Source organism: Penicillium rubens (assembly GCF_028828025.1).
Source record: "Penicillium rubens strain IBT 27055 chromosome Unknown utg000001l_segment0_segment0, whole genome shotgun sequence".
Lineage (NCBI taxonomy): Eukaryota > Fungi > Ascomycota > Eurotiomycetes > Eurotiales > Aspergillaceae > Penicillium > Penicillium rubens.
Genome location: NW_026890599.1, coordinates 5,412,011 through 5,426,489, shown reverse-complemented (window position 1 = coordinate 5,426,489; position 14,479 = coordinate 5,412,011). Strand labels below are relative to the sequence as shown.

Genomic DNA, 14,479 nt, shown 5'->3' with positions numbered 1-14,479 from the left:
GAAGAACGATAGACTCCAAAGAGCATTTGGGAGGAAGTCAAGGTATTTTCTCCATATCTATCATACATACTCACCTTGGAAGAACAACCATTCCATACATACTATACAGCCCTGTGTACATATGTCGATCAACCCCGCCAATCCAACGTTGATCCCGAATAGATTAGATCCTGGACAATTGGGAATGGAATATACCCAGGTAAGTCTGTGATATGTCTCTACTACATATCTAGTCAGTACAAACCATCCAAGGAAATCATTTTGCATCTTCAACCTCCAAGTTAGTGACTCAAAAAGGCCCATACCGAATTGACTCATACCCCGCCATTGCTAGGACCTATAAGACAGTCAATTGGATGTGTAAACGTATATCCGGTGAATATATTAGGCTGTCGAAATAGTAAATCCTGCCATTTGAACACATAAATAGCTCCGTCTCTTCTTACTTTTCCTCCAAGGTTGATCCACTGCGGTCCACACTTTTTGAGGTTTTCCTCTCCCGCTTCTTCTCTTTCTCTTCTACCTCCACCTCAATTAATCTCATCATGCCTTCCCGACAAGAAGTCTCCTACTTTGGAGCTGGTCCAGCTCCCCTCCCGACCTCAGTCGTCGAGGCCGGCGCAAACGCATTCGTCAACTTCAACGACGCCGGACTCGGACTCGGCGAGATTTCGCACCGCTCCCCCACCGCCAACAAGATCCTCAACGACGCCAAAGCCAACCTCTCCGCTCTCCTCGATATCCCTGACAACTATGAGATCCTGTTCATGCAGGCCGGAGGCAGTGGCGAGTTCAGCGCTGTCGTGCAGAACCTGGTCCCCGTCTGGATTGAGCGCCGCCGCCGCAAGGCCGAGGCCGACGTGAAGAAGGCACAGCCCGATGCGGAACAGGCTGAAGTTGACGAATTGGTCTTCCAGAGACTTCAGAAGGAGGTCGACGAGGAGCTGAAGCTGGATTACCTCGTGACTGGATCCTGGTCGCTCAAGGCTTCCCAGGAAGCCAGCAGACTGATCGGCTCGAAATACGTGAATGTCGCTCTTGATGCTCGCAAGGCCAACGGTGGGAAGTTTGGCACAATCCCCGCGGAGGATTCCTGGTCGTTGACCCCTACCAAGAAGGAGGGCGGTAAGGGCTCTGCGTTTGTCTACTTCTGCGATAATGAGACGGTCGATGGTGTCGAGTTCCAGCAGTTCCCCAAGTCATTGGAGGCTCAGGGTCAGGATGCCGAAGATGAGCGTCTCGTTGTCGCCGATATGAGCTCCAACTTCATCAGCCGGAAGGTTGATGTTAGCAAATACGCTGTCATCTTCGTACGTCGCTTCAATCTCTCTACGTTATGGGATACGCTAACAATATATACAGGGCGGCGCGCAGAAAAACATCGGTGTCACCGGTATCACTATTGCCATCGTTCGCAAGGACCTCCTCCCTCCCCACACCGCGACTCCTCCCCCTGCTCTCCTCCACCGGTTGAACATTGGCGGTCTCCCCGGCCCAATCGTTCTTGACTACGCCACTATTGCTAAGAACAACTCCCTCTACAATACCCTCCCCATCTTCAACCTCTGGATCGCCGGCCAGGTCATGGCCGACCTGATGACCGAGTTCAGCGCTCAAAAGGTCAGCGGGCAAGAGGAAGTCGCCAACAAGAAGGCGCAGCTTATCTACGGTGCCTTGGACAAGTTCCCGCAAGTGTACCAGGTTGTGCCTGATGCCAGCGTCCGCAGCCGCATGAACATCTGCTTCCGTGTTAGCGGCGGCGACGATGCAAAGGAGAAGGAGTTCATCGCTGGCGCTGAGAAGCGTCTTCTCCAGGGCCTCAAGGGCCACCGCAGTGTAGGCGGTATGCGCGCCAGCAACTACAATGCGGTTCCGTTGGAGAACGTGCAGAAGCTCGTGCAGTACCTCGAGGACTTTGCTACAGCACAGTAGACTGTGTTTGGATATAAAATCGGTGTTTGAGCGAAATTCAACCTGGGGCTTTCGGCCAGGAATGTGTGATGGGTAACGAAATAGGACGCTGGAATGTGTCCAGGACAGTTGCGACTGTTTATTCAACATAACTCCCAGTATATCCATGCTATATATATGCTTTAATGACAAAAAGGTTTCCTATATTGGTACAAAAGCGGTCCAAAAGCTCAAGAGAAGTCGCTCAGAGCTTCCACACCCCCCATTCTTTGAGATCAAGTTCCTTGATGACTCCTTTTAAGGGGCCCTGGAGCTCCTGACCTTGCGCCCACAGCTTGGGCCCAGCCATGTAGCTGATGAAGCCCTCAGGACCGGAAACCAAAATCAACTTGCTCTTGCGAGAGTCTCTTGTCGACGCCGGTGCAATAGCACTTCGGATATCTTCCTTTGTAATGAACGTGTTTTCCTCGTCCAAATAGTAATCCACGGTGACCTGTCCGGGATACTGGGACTTCAGCGCCTGTAGCTCTCGCACAATAAGAGAAGTGTCTTCCGTTCGTACATCCACAGCATTTCCCGGCGTGGTTTCATGGCTCTTCGACGAGCCAAACCACCCAGAGAACCAGCCCTGGCGTGGCTGTGGCTTCAGCGAGTCACTATGACCACCAGCACAGTCATCCTTCAACCGATTCGCCCACAGGATATGGATCCTCGGTCGACGTTCAGCGTTTGTGCGATTCAAAAGAGAATACCCAGCCTGCAGAGCCGGCGCAATCCCCGTCCCACCGGCAATAAAGAGAATCTCCTCCGTTTCCCTGGGTATCGCGCATTCGATCTTGGGTCCACGCAGCTCGATATCAGCGCCTACATCGATGTTATGCAGATAGCGCGAGACCTCTCCAAACGGATCCTTCCGAATAAAGAACCGTAGGCAGCCCTCATTCTCGTCGTCGACGGTTAGCGACGTCGCCGCCGTCGTGGGTAGCGGCGTGTAATCCCGTCCGATCTGTAATTGTGGTTGCTTGAACATCACACTCCAGACTCCTGTCTGCCATGCCTCTTCGTAGACATCGTAATTGCTGTCACTGGGTTTGCGTGGTCGCAGCGTGAAGAGGCTGCTGGTTGCTGACACGGGGTCGCGTGATACAAGGCTGTATTTGGTAAACGTTTCAGGATTCAAGGTCGCGGATGATGTGTTTTGGGATCGGATATAGGCGCCTGCACCTGCTGCTGTTGCGCCTACGAAGACGATGCTTAGCCAGCGGCGCGAGTTGGAACGGGAAGGCTTTGGCGTTGAGGCTGAGGTTGAAGCATAGCGTATAGGCCGAGCTACAGCTCTGAGACCTTGGCTGTTTCTACAGCATAAAGAGGGTAAGTTGTTCATGTGGAAGTGCAGAAGTGAAAAAGAAACCGCGGGGGGAAATCCAAAGGTCGAGGCCAAGAGCCGATTGGGCGATCGACAAGAAAATGCCCCTTGGCGGTTTCTTCTTTCTTCACTTTAACGCAATTTGAGGACTTCTCCTCTCTACGCTCTCTATAGACTTGACATTCTCGACATTCCCGACATTCTCTTCGGGCAATGGAGAATCCCCTTGGCCACTCCTGACGACATACCTTTCCGCCATTCTCTCCCGACTTATACACCGACACACAAAGAGAATATGCCGAATACATACCAAGGCAACAGGAATGGCAGCCTCGTCGCGCCCCGAGATTCACTAGAACTCGCTTCCCTCGCATCGTCATCCCCCGGCTCCGTAGGCGGGTCCTCACGCTCCTCCTCCCCCGACGGCATCTCCTCATCCCGCAAGCTCTCCCTCGAAGACGAAGATCCTCTCGCAGAAGCGCATGCAGATGCCGAGCTAGGAACGGGCCGCCATAGAGCCCAAAGCTCATACTCCATATCCTCCGCTTTCGATTTTGGACGCACTTTGTTCCCGCTGTCGCAAACACAGGGTGGCTACGCACCCCTAGGTACTCCATCCGCAGACAGACCGGGGTTCACAGATGGATCGCTGGAGCGGAATAAGACCTTGACATACCTGAATGGGCTGTCACTCATTGTCGGGCTGATTATTGGATCTGGTATCTTCTCGTCGCCGAGTCAGGTCAATGCCAACGCGGGGTCGCCGGGCGCCTCGCTCATCGTTTGGGCCGTGGCTGGTCTACTGGCTTGGACGGGGGCTGCTAGCTATGCAGAGCTGGGAGGAGCGATTCCCTTGAATGGAGGCTCGCAGATATATCTGTCCAAGATCTTTGGAGAGCTAACAGGCTTCCTTTTCGCATGGTGCGCCGTGCTAGTACTGAAACCTGGGTCTGCGGCGATTATCTCTCTCATCTTTGGTGAATATGTCGTTCGCGCGTTTGTGGGCGCCGATGTAGGCGATGTCAACCCTTGGATCAACAAGGGTGTTGCATTTGGAGGGCTTGTGGCAGTGACTCTGCTCAACTGCATTTCCACCAAGTTCGCCACTCGCATTGGTGATTTCTTTATGTTCTTCAAGTTCGTTGCTCTGCTAGGAGTCACCGTCATCGGTATTATAGTCGCAGTGACTGGCTTCTCAGCTGGAGGAAATGCAAATGAAGAATGGAAGACGACAGGATGGTTCGAGGGAACCAACACCGAGATCTCTGATTTTGCAGTGGCCCTGTATGCAGGTCTCTGGGCATTTGACGGCTGGGACAATGTAAGTCGACTCTCAAGTATTTGTTTTTCAAAAAAAAAAGGCTTCTACTCACACACTGTAGACCAACTACGTGACGGGCGAATTCAAGAACCCAAACCGCGATCTGCCACGAGTCATCCACACAGCGATGCCACTGGTCATCCTGTCCTATTTGCTTGCCAATGTCTCATACTTCCTCGTTCTCCCTCATTCCACCATTGAGGCGAGCAACACTGTCGCTGTCCAATTCGGCGGGAAGGTATTCGGCGCCGCCGGAGCCCTGATTCTAGCTCTCGTCGTCTCAGCCAGCTGCTTCGGAGCCCTCAACGCAACCACCTTCACAAGCGGCCGATTAGTCTACGCAGCCGGCAAAGAAGGCTATCTGCCCTCGATATTCGGCCGCATCGGTCTCAACGCCTCCCCCTCGCAAGGCCCTCCAGCAACCAGCCGACTTCGTCGCCGTTCCTGGGCCCGCAAGTCCCTCTCCCGTCTCTTCGGCGATGAAGCCAGACTTGGATTCACCCCGATCTATGCCATGGCCTTTAACAGCGCCCTGACAGCCATCTACATCATCGTCGGCGAGTTCGGCACCCTCGTCACTTTCTACGGTGTAGCCGGATACACCTTCTACTTCCTCACCGTTCTGGGTCTGATCGTCCTCCGTATCCGTGAACCCCAGCTGGAACGTCCCTACCGCACCTGGATCACCACACCCATAATCTTCTGCTGCGTGAGCCTGTTCCTCCTCAGCCGAGCGATCATTTCCGAGCCCCTGCAAACGCTCATCGTCGTCGCGTTCATCATCACCGGCGTGCCTGTCTACTACTGGCGTATCTACCAGCGGGATGGTCGGATTGACCTTCCCAGCTGGAAATTTTGGAAGCGCGGCTCCCGATAAGTTCGGGGAAACTCTCCCTCTCCGTTTTTTGCTCTTATCATTGTGATACCCATGCATATATAGCTGGGGTGTATGGTACGAAGCGTAAGCTTTGTTTGGTGTCTGTGTGTATATTCAGGCTTACAATGGAAGCCTGTTTGGCGACGATGTGACGATCATGGCTCTAGGCGGGTGCATTCTGCTTGCTTCATCTTCTTGCTTGTTTCATGATGCCCCACGCCGTGTTTGCTTCTACCTTGTTTTATTAGAGATCTAGCGCGCTGCGTATTATGGTGCATATATACATAATTTCTATAATATTTGCATATTGCAATTCTTCATATACCAAGACCATCCCAAAGAGAAGCTCGCACGAGAACCGCAGCTGGCCTCTCATCCTCCGTCCCAGCACCAGACTCTGCGAAGAACAGTGCTCCGAAGCATTGGCCTGCTGGGTGGTAGATTCTTGTAGAGATGACCGTTCTGTCATTGACAAACACTTCCAACACACTCGAGTCAAAGAAGGCGTGTACTCGAAGCGTCTCTTCAACCTCTTCGCCGCGCTCGTTCAAGGAAGTAAATAGCGTGTGCGGGGCGCTTTCATAGCCGTGGTTTACTCCGGCGTAATCAATCAGAGGTCGATGGATTTCAAAGGTCTCACTTCGTGGATCCCAGAAAAGGGTCGTGCAGTCTTGACCATCTAGAAGGATGTATATCAGTATGTATGCGATTCAGCCGAAGAATCAGAATCAATGGCTTACCGGAAGTGTGTAGAATCTTGATGCCCACACGCGCACAAGATCTACCAACGGAGAACTCGGCGTCTATTTCCCATTTAGATGTTCCCAACAGCGTAGCAGTCCGTGAAGGTGATGTAGACAGGACAACACCATCGAGGTGGCTCTCCCGGGCATTTTGTCTCAGCCGCGTGAGTCGGCTATCTGGGCTGATCTTCATGGTGTGGATTGTGAAGGTACCAGTGCCAGTTGCATCGGGAATTGCATCAATTGAAGTAATCGAACTCAACTGTGATATTCGCGCTTTCTTGACATCTTTCAATGTCATCAATCCCACCACACGGGGAAGTGAAACCAAGCCGCTGAACCCTTGGCGATGACGGAGAGAATTGGACAGGTCCTCCTCCGTGATCCAGCCATAGACGATATGTTGTGAGGTTTGAGGGTCGTAGAATGAGTTGGCAGCATAGTAGCAGCCGTGATCGAAGATACCAGAGAATGTATATGAGGCCAGAGCACTGTCTTTGGAAGTGGATTTGTTTTCGCCGTTAGGCTTGACACACATCCAGAGCTGGGCTCGGGTTTCTCGCCTCTGGCGTGCTTGTTGGGGCCCGTCTTGGGCAGTACTATCCAACGGAACACAGCCTTCAGCTCCCATGATGATGAAGTCCCGAGACGTGCCAATGCCATTGGTCAGAGTCATCAGATTAACGACTTCCCAGTTAACACCGTAGTCGCCAGACCAGCGAGATGGTCGCAGATTGAGACCAACGTCGACCAATGGGCCAACGAAATGCCACTTGCTGAGGTCTGATTCTTGCACAGTATAGACAAAGGCCGTTGGGGTTTTCTTGGAAATTCCTCCTGATAGAATGCCATATAGTGTTGAGGGGGTGTGTTTGGAAAGAGGCCCCTCGGCCCAAGTTGTGATAACAGGATCTCTCCAGCCCGTCACATTTAGATGTGAGGGTGGACCAGTGAGGAACGGGTTGGAGGCCTGACGCTCCCAGGTCTTGCCTCCGTCTTGCGACACAGCTAAACTGAGCGACTCACTTCCGCGTGTATATGGTAGCGTATAATGGATCGGGAGATGTCTCACGGAGGTGTATATGACCGTGAGAGCTCCTGGCTGTCCGGCGACATCTGTTGCCCGTAGACATCCCGTAAAGACGCCGAGACGGTCGTATTCAGCAGAGGGCGTCAAGATTGGTTCGGTGCATGTCGTCCATGACACCAGGTCTGGAGATGTGGCATGGCCCCAGGACATATTGCCCCAATCATTCCCGTGCGGGTTCCATTGAAAGCATAAATGGTACAATCCTGTTACTGGGTCGTATCCCAATCCGGACGGATCATTCATCCACCCTGCTGGTGCTATCACATGGAATGATGATCTCCATTGTGAAGTATTCTGAGGTAATTCGTCCTCATGGGATACTCCATTGACTTTGTGATCTTTGCAAGGTGATTGCTCAGAATTGTGCAGATGTTTGAGGACAAGCGTGTCCAATTCTGCCGTCATGACAGAGCCAGACATATTTCGATATTGGCCTTGATGTGAAAGTCGAAACTGGACGGGCCGTTGTTGGGATGACCAGGTAGAGATATATCTCTGCAGTTCGGACTCGGCAACTCACCGACCAAACTTGTGCCGAGATCCCCGAGCTATTCTCCGAGAAGTCAAAATTATAATCTGATAACGTGATTCAGATCTTGGCTTCAAGAAAGATTGATCCTGACTCGGGGGTTAATCGGGAATAGCTTCGGCATTTGCAGGAGGATTGTCGGCGAAATCAAAAAAGACCAAAAATGGGGTCAACATGAAGATAGCCAAATAGACCAGCAGGTGAGGAGAGAATTAGAGGAGCCAATGGGGTAAATGCAGAATATATGTTGTAAAGGGATATACTACCACCTTGCAGGGGACTTCGATGAAATCTCGGAGAAACTTCCCCAATAAATCCGGGGAGTAAGGTTGGAAGAAAATCCGGGGGATCCGGGGAACTTCCCTTCCACATCCCCTTTCCCAGTATGAATTGATATGAATTGAGATATAGCCATCTAATACCCTTATGGAAGTGTGTCTCCAAGGGTATAGGCTCACTCTGTTTTGGATTCGGATCTGCATCATGTCTTTCAAGGGTGGTTCGACCGAAACCCAACATGTCGACTACTCGGACTCGGACGCGCCTCGAAAGTCTCACGCGATAAATGCCCTGTTAATCTTCGCATGTACAGTATTTGGTGCAGCTTCATTCTTGTTCGGATTCGACGACAAGATCATTTCTCCGGTTGCTGCGTTGCCGGATTTTGTGAGTGTTAAGATCATCGCATCATAACGTCATAGCACAACATGGGATCCCAGCTGATTCCCACAGGTTGAGAAATTCCAAGGACCTAACCCAGTCACTGGGAAGTATGTCCTTACGGCTCGCAATCAGAATCTGGTATTCTCCCTTCCGTTGGTGGGTTCCGTGATCGGAGGTCTGCTTGCTTCGCCAATGAATTTCCACCTTGGTCGCAAATGGCCTTTGATCGTTGCATATTTCGTATCTGTGGGCGGTGGATTGCTGCAGGTCTTTGCCCCGAATTTGGGGGCCTTTGTGGGTGGTCGGTCTATTAATTCGGTTGCTCTGGGCATCATAAATGCAACTGCCCCTTTGTATATCTCCGAGGTATTCATTCTTTACCACTTGCTCAGAGTTCAATCGCGCTGACTCTTACGCCTAGGTGGTTCCCGTATCTATACGGGGAAGATGTGTCAGCTCAATGAACATCTTGAATCTAACAGCCGGCGTCGTAGGTACCGTGGTGGTGTACAGAACAGAAAAGATCGATGGGAGCCTATCATATCAGATCCCATTGGCTATACAGTGTGCTCTGCCTGTCCTTCTTCTCCTCCTGACAGTGTCCCTCCCAGAAAGCCCACAATGGCTGGCAGGGAAGGGAAATGTAGAAGACGCTCGACGCAACCTGCGGAAACTGCGCGGGTCCAGTGACGACGAGGTTGAAGAGGAACTCCGTCTTATGAAGCTGTCTGAAGAAAATGAGCGCGAGCTACATGCCCAGACCAACTTCTGGCACATATTCCAGCGACAGCACCTCAAGCGTACCCTAACTGCAGGCTCATTTTTCTCTCTCAACCAAATATCAGGCGTTATCCTTTCAACCACATATACAACCGTCTTCCTCACAGCACTGGGCGTTGCAGACGCCTTCGCCCTAACAATCATCTCATCCTGCTGCACATTAGCCGGCACCATTGCCGCACCCTTCGTCATCGACCGTGCCGGTCGACGTCCCACCGCATTCATCGGAATGGCAATTCTGTTCATAATTGACGCCGTGGCCGGTGGTTTAGCCTTCGACACAGGCAACAAGAAAGCCACTATGGCCATTGCCGCTTTGTCCTTTGTATTCAACTTCTTCTGGGCATCTTCCTTCTTCTCGCTGTCGAACGTCATGCCCTCCGAAATGGCAACTCCCAAACTCCGCCACCACACTATGGCGTACACAATTGCCTGTGCGCAAACAACTGCCGTTATCACCACTCTTGTTGTTCCGCAGCTGACTTCAGCGGATGCAGCTAACCTTGGCGCGAAGACTTATCTCATCTTCGCTGGCTGCATGGCTGCCATCATTGTCTTTTTCTACTTCTCCATGCCGGAGACGCGTGGCCGGACTTTCGCCGAGATCGATGAGATGTATGCGGCTAAGATCCCAATGTGGAAGTGGAGGTCGTATGAGACTTCATTTGAGTTGAGGTCCCGTGAGTCAAAGGGTTTGTGACATGACTAGTTCGTCCCTCTAATTGAAGTCTGCAAATAACCTTTTGACTTGGGTATAGTTAAACTCGTATTTGGTACACTGTAACATGAGCCAGTGAGGTCTAAACAGTAGATCGTACAAATCGAAAACACATTTCGTACAGGGACTGGAAAGATCACGACGTGCGCCAAGAAGAAAAGGGGGAAAGAGAAGAAAGAAAACCACTATAAGAGCAGGTGTCATCGTTGTGCCCACTCTGGAGCTGGAGCTTTGGGCTCCATAATCTGCAGTGAGCGTAGGTGAGCTCTATACTTCTCCAGATAAGGATGGTTTCCACCGCGGAAGCTGGTCATAAGTAACAAGAAATCTTCTGCGAGACTCTGGGGCGTGGAAGTTGTAGTTAGTGGTATTCTTTCAGTGAAGGTGACAGGCGTGTTTAGGCCAACCCCGTAAGATGGGCTTGTGTTGCATAGGATGTTTGTTGCACAGATTGCGATATCGTACAGTTTTTCGGTCTATAGGCATTGAATTGTTAGTGATGGGGTCCAGTTTACAAGCCAAACCTACACCTCTGAAGGCCATAGACAAGGAAAATTTACATACCAAACCGATGCCATGAGCTTCCATGGAGCTCAACCTTAATGACTGGCAAAGCTGGAGAGTGGATTCGGCAACAGATACGGCATATCCGTAGCTTAGCTCGGGTTGTTCCGCATGGGCACTCAGAAGCCCGTGGGTTGAGGAGAGGAGCCAGACACGGTTTTGGAGCCATTTCTGGGTGATAAAAACGTCCGCTGCTTGAGTCTCTCGTAGGCCCATGGCAAACGTAGCATTGCTGGTTTCGTCACGGCCTCCCTTGGCTCGCTCGAACCAGTCATAGCCGCGATATCGTTCGGCTTGGTTGACTCGATTGAGATTTTGGTGAATGGAGAGTGCCTTGCCTTCGGTGAGCCGCTGGCAGTACCCGTTGCTGATATCGCATCGGCGGTTCCAGCAGTCGATGACATCTTCGTCGATGGCATCGAATAGTTCCATCATTCGTGCGAGACCCATCATTCCTTCAGCGTCTTTCTCGTTGTGGACCACAATGCCAGAGACGACGCTATGCGTGGCACTGTGAATGAAGTCATGCACTGACCGCATAGTGAACCCTGGCTTCCCCCAGAAGGTTATTGGGTGTCGCCGTTGCAAGGCGTAGGCTCTGAAGTTTATGGTCAGCAGCTTAATTTTTGAGAGGGTTACTTGCTTACTTACCTTTCTGTAATAGAGAGGACGAGATACGTCCGTAGTCGCTGGCCCTTCTCTTCCCCCGACAGATCCTGATATGACTCGGGATCATTTAATCCCAGCGTGGCCGCAAGATCTAGTGCCTCCCGTATCCGGAGCCATGCGGCGTTGTGCTGATTACTTCCAAACAAACAGCCGAAGAGGAAAAAGCTTGTTAAGACAGCTTCAATGGTTGGATTCTCGCCAAAATCCGAACAGCTTCGCATTTTGGTCGCTTCGTTCATCATGGCTCGTGCCTGCAGAGCTCGAGATGAGGTTGTCGGCCGCTCGTTGATCTCAATTGGCTGTGTGAGCGAGAATGCACATAACGACAAGAGCATGGCCCCGAACTGGGAGTTCTTGCGATGTTCTTGCGTGATCATTGAAGTGTAGAGGGATGATCGGTTGAGAACGGGTATGGTTGGATGCAGCCGATCAAAGTAAACATCAATCCAAGGGATCATATTTGCTTCGTTGATTGTAGATGGCCAAACTGCATGGGTTTCCTGGGTATCTGAATGCATAGACCCCACGGATGGTGAGAATGGCATATTTGGAGCATCCTGTGGAGGCATACTCATGGCCGCAGCATCGGGGACTGGTTGAATGATAGACGGAAGAGATGGCCTGAGATAGACATTATTTCCTGGGAATTCGAAGACAGGGACTTGGGATTCCAGATTATCTGGAAGCCAGTATTCCGCGTCACTTCGATCATTCCAGCTCATAGCGCTGTTGCTATGAGAATCTATAGATGCGGTTTCCTCTCCCCAGGGTGCCATTGGAGGCGGTATACCTGCAGGCGGTAGTGTTCCGGCCCCCTCTAGGGGCACCGTGGCTGCACCATGAGTGGGGTTCCAAGGTGCTCCGGGCAATGAACCGGCTTGACCGGACTCCACCGATGAGGTTGGAGCTTGGAACTGGAAGCTATTCTTGGATTTTTCTTGGGGAGTTATGACAGTCTGCTGCTGTCGAATTTGCGACACGCGACTTCACATCCCAGTTAGCGATATAACCTTGGAAGTTACAGTCATGGGTGATTACTCACTGCCCGGTTGGTCCGCGCTTCTTTTGAGGTTGAAGGAATGTACACTCGAAGCCCATGGACTCACAAGCCTTGCACGGTTGTGACAAGCTGCACTGGAGGCAAATTAGTACACCTCATTCTCATTTTAATACATGAAAGGGGGGTGGGGGATATCATGTCTTACCTTGATCTTGCGGAATTTGCATTGGTCACATGCTCTCTTGGCGATAGCCGATTTATGTGATCGGATGGCGCCGGTGGCACTGCCCGGAGATTGTCTAGTTTCCATGATGAAGCCGAATAGCCGTAGAGCAATAGCTCTCTCTTAGGTTAGAGAGAGAATGTGTCGGACATAAAATCTAGTGAGGTCGAAGAAGGTTTGACCCACATGGCCCCCTTCCCCCCGCTTTCCGCTCGTGCTTCTTCATCTTCTCTTCTCAAAGATATTTTACAACTAGAATATGAGGACCTGTGAAAATGTGAAAATGTGAAAATTACGAAAATGGCCACTTATGGCACCAGAAACGGCCGTCTTTTTACCCGTAACTTTGGGGCGTCGAGGCAGCGTCGTTACGAATACAAAAACTACGAAGAAAAAAAATCGACACCTGTGAGATTCGAACTCACGCTCCCGAGGGAAATGCCTAAGCTTACATGTTCATGCATAGCAGGGCATCGCGTTAACCACTCCGCCAAAGTGCCTCATTGGTTATTTCGAATTTGTTCACTCTGACATATATGATATTTTAGTGTAATTGAATCCTATATACATACTGCTAATTCAGTAATAAACTAATATTTCTATTTTATTTCGTCTATAACTAGTCATACTATATCTTACTTGGTAGATAAGCTAAAAAGGAGATGATAAAGAACATAAGCGCGGGCCTACTTTCTCACTCGAACTGTATTATATATGCAATAATATACCGCGCGAAGCAAATATTAACTTTCTTGGCGGAACCACATTGACAGATTTCTTACTGGAGTAGTTGGTGGTAGCAAAAATGGTAGGAAAAAAATCGACACCTGTGAGATTCGAACTCACGCTCCCGAGGGAAATGCCTAAGCTTACATTTTCATGCATAGCAGGGCATCGCGTTAACCACTCCGCCAAAGTGCCTTGTTGCGTGGCAAAATTCAGAATTATTAGACATATGAAGGACTTCCTTCACTGGCAGCCTTAACAGTGTGCATATACGCTAATATATTCCTCGGAACGTGATAAAAAAGGCCCTCATTCTATTGCTAAGACCAATATTTGCGACCTTACTAGGGAAAATAACCGAGAATCTGAAGAAGTAAAATATAATATAGCTAACGTTCCCTTTATATCCCTTGTCTTACAAGTACTTAGCTGTTGTCGCCCTGACGTAGTTAGGACAGCCAGCTGGTCACATGACTAGCCAGCCCCTCTTGTCCCAACAGCCCAGATAGAAATGAAGCATCTTTCCACCATTCCAAAAATAGCACACTACCATAGTGTAACATTAGCCTCGCATTATCAGGGGTATACTAGTGTTTGAAGACGTGTGATAACCCACTGAAGCTGGTTGAAAATATATTAATTATCTATTTGAGGCTCAGGTCTTAAGTGAGCGCCCGAAGGAAATCTGAAACGTCTCTAGACTTTTCTGAGTGAAGAGCCGGGTTCGTCTCGTCTCTCTTATATACAATAATAAGAAGACATTATATCAGCAACAAGGCACTTTGGCGGAGTGGTTAACGCGATGCCCTGCTATGCATGAAAATGTAAGCTTAGGCATTTCCCTCGGGAGCGTGAGTTCGAATCTCACAGGTGTCGAATTTTTCCTACCATTTTTGCTACTACCACCCTCTACATTAGCGAAAGCATGGCAGAATCCAGGGTCGCACCCGATTGGGAAGACCGTACGTAGGTAGTACTGGTGCCTGGTTTTTACAGGCAGGGGGGTGTGTATGTATCAATCCCCTATATTTAGAAAGTAGGCCCGCTCTTATATTTTTTATCTTTTCCTTTTTAGCTTTTCTACTAAGCAAGATCTATATAACTATAGACGAAATAGAATAGAAATATTAATCAATCAGCTGTATCTATATCAACCTAGAATTCAATTACTTCAACTGTCATAAATATCAGAGTGAAGAGACTCTAAATTACCAATGAGGCACTTTGGCGGAGTGGTTAACGCGATGCCCTGCTATGCATGAACATGTAAGCCTAGGCATTTCCCTCGGGAGCGTGAGT

At 50.2% G+C, this 14,479-nt stretch overlaps 6 protein-coding genes across 6 annotated transcripts; 3 read left to right on the top strand and 3 right to left on the bottom strand.

Annotated features, from left to right (window-relative positions):
• Positions 1 to 545: 545 nt before the first annotated feature.
• On the top strand, positions 546 to 1,932 carry N7525_002076 (O-phospho-L-serine:2-oxoglutarate transaminase; the record flags this gene model as incomplete). Its single annotated transcript, XM_002557260.1, has 2 exons — positions 546 to 1,310; positions 1,363 to 1,932. The coding sequence occupies 2 exons, from the start codon at positions 546 to 548 to the stop codon at positions 1,930 to 1,932; spliced, it is 1,335 nt and encodes a 444-aa protein (XP_002557306.1).
• A 223-nt stretch (positions 1,933 to 2,155) lies between these two features.
• N7525_002075 (cytochrome b5 reductase family protein) lies at positions 2,156 to 3,295 on the bottom strand (the record flags this gene model as incomplete). The annotated part of the gene is made up of 1 exon (XM_002557261.1): positions 2,156 to 3,295. The coding sequence occupies one exon, from the start codon at positions 3,293 to 3,295 to the stop codon at positions 2,156 to 2,158; it is 1,140 nt and encodes a 379-aa protein (XP_002557307.1).
• A 277-nt stretch (positions 3,296 to 3,572) lies between these two features.
• Positions 3,573 to 5,475, top strand: N7525_002074 (putative amino acid transporter; the record flags this gene model as incomplete). Its single annotated transcript, XM_002557262.2, has 2 exons — positions 3,573 to 4,598; positions 4,660 to 5,475. The coding sequence occupies 2 exons, from the start codon at positions 3,573 to 3,575 to the stop codon at positions 5,473 to 5,475; spliced, it is 1,842 nt and encodes a 613-aa protein (XP_002557308.2).
• Positions 5,476 to 5,792: 317 nt separating this feature from the next.
• On the bottom strand, positions 5,793 to 7,728 carry N7525_002073 (glycoside hydrolase family 32 protein; the record flags this gene model as incomplete). The annotated part of the gene is made up of 2 exons (XM_002557263.1): positions 5,793 to 6,154; positions 6,216 to 7,728. The coding sequence occupies 2 exons, from the start codon at positions 7,726 to 7,728 to the stop codon at positions 5,793 to 5,795; spliced, it is 1,875 nt and encodes a 624-aa protein (XP_002557309.1).
• A 535-nt stretch (positions 7,729 to 8,263) lies between these two features.
• N7525_002072 (uncharacterized protein) lies at positions 8,264 to 9,980 on the top strand (the record flags this gene model as incomplete). Its single annotated transcript, XM_002557264.1, has 3 exons — positions 8,264 to 8,503; positions 8,570 to 8,866; positions 8,922 to 9,980. 3 exons carry the CDS (start codon positions 8,264 to 8,266, stop codon positions 9,978 to 9,980), a joined length of 1,596 nt encoding a protein of 531 aa, XP_002557310.1.
• Positions 9,981 to 10,198: 218 nt separating this feature from the next.
• On the bottom strand, positions 10,199 to 12,541 carry N7525_002071 (CeGAL family transcription factor; the record flags this gene model as incomplete). Its single annotated transcript, XM_002557265.1, has 5 exons — positions 10,199 to 10,474; positions 10,563 to 11,160; positions 11,214 to 12,215; positions 12,274 to 12,365; positions 12,437 to 12,541. 5 exons carry the CDS (start codon positions 12,539 to 12,541, stop codon positions 10,199 to 10,201), a joined length of 2,073 nt encoding a protein of 690 aa, XP_002557311.1.
• Positions 12,542 to 14,479: the final 1,938 nt, after the last annotated feature.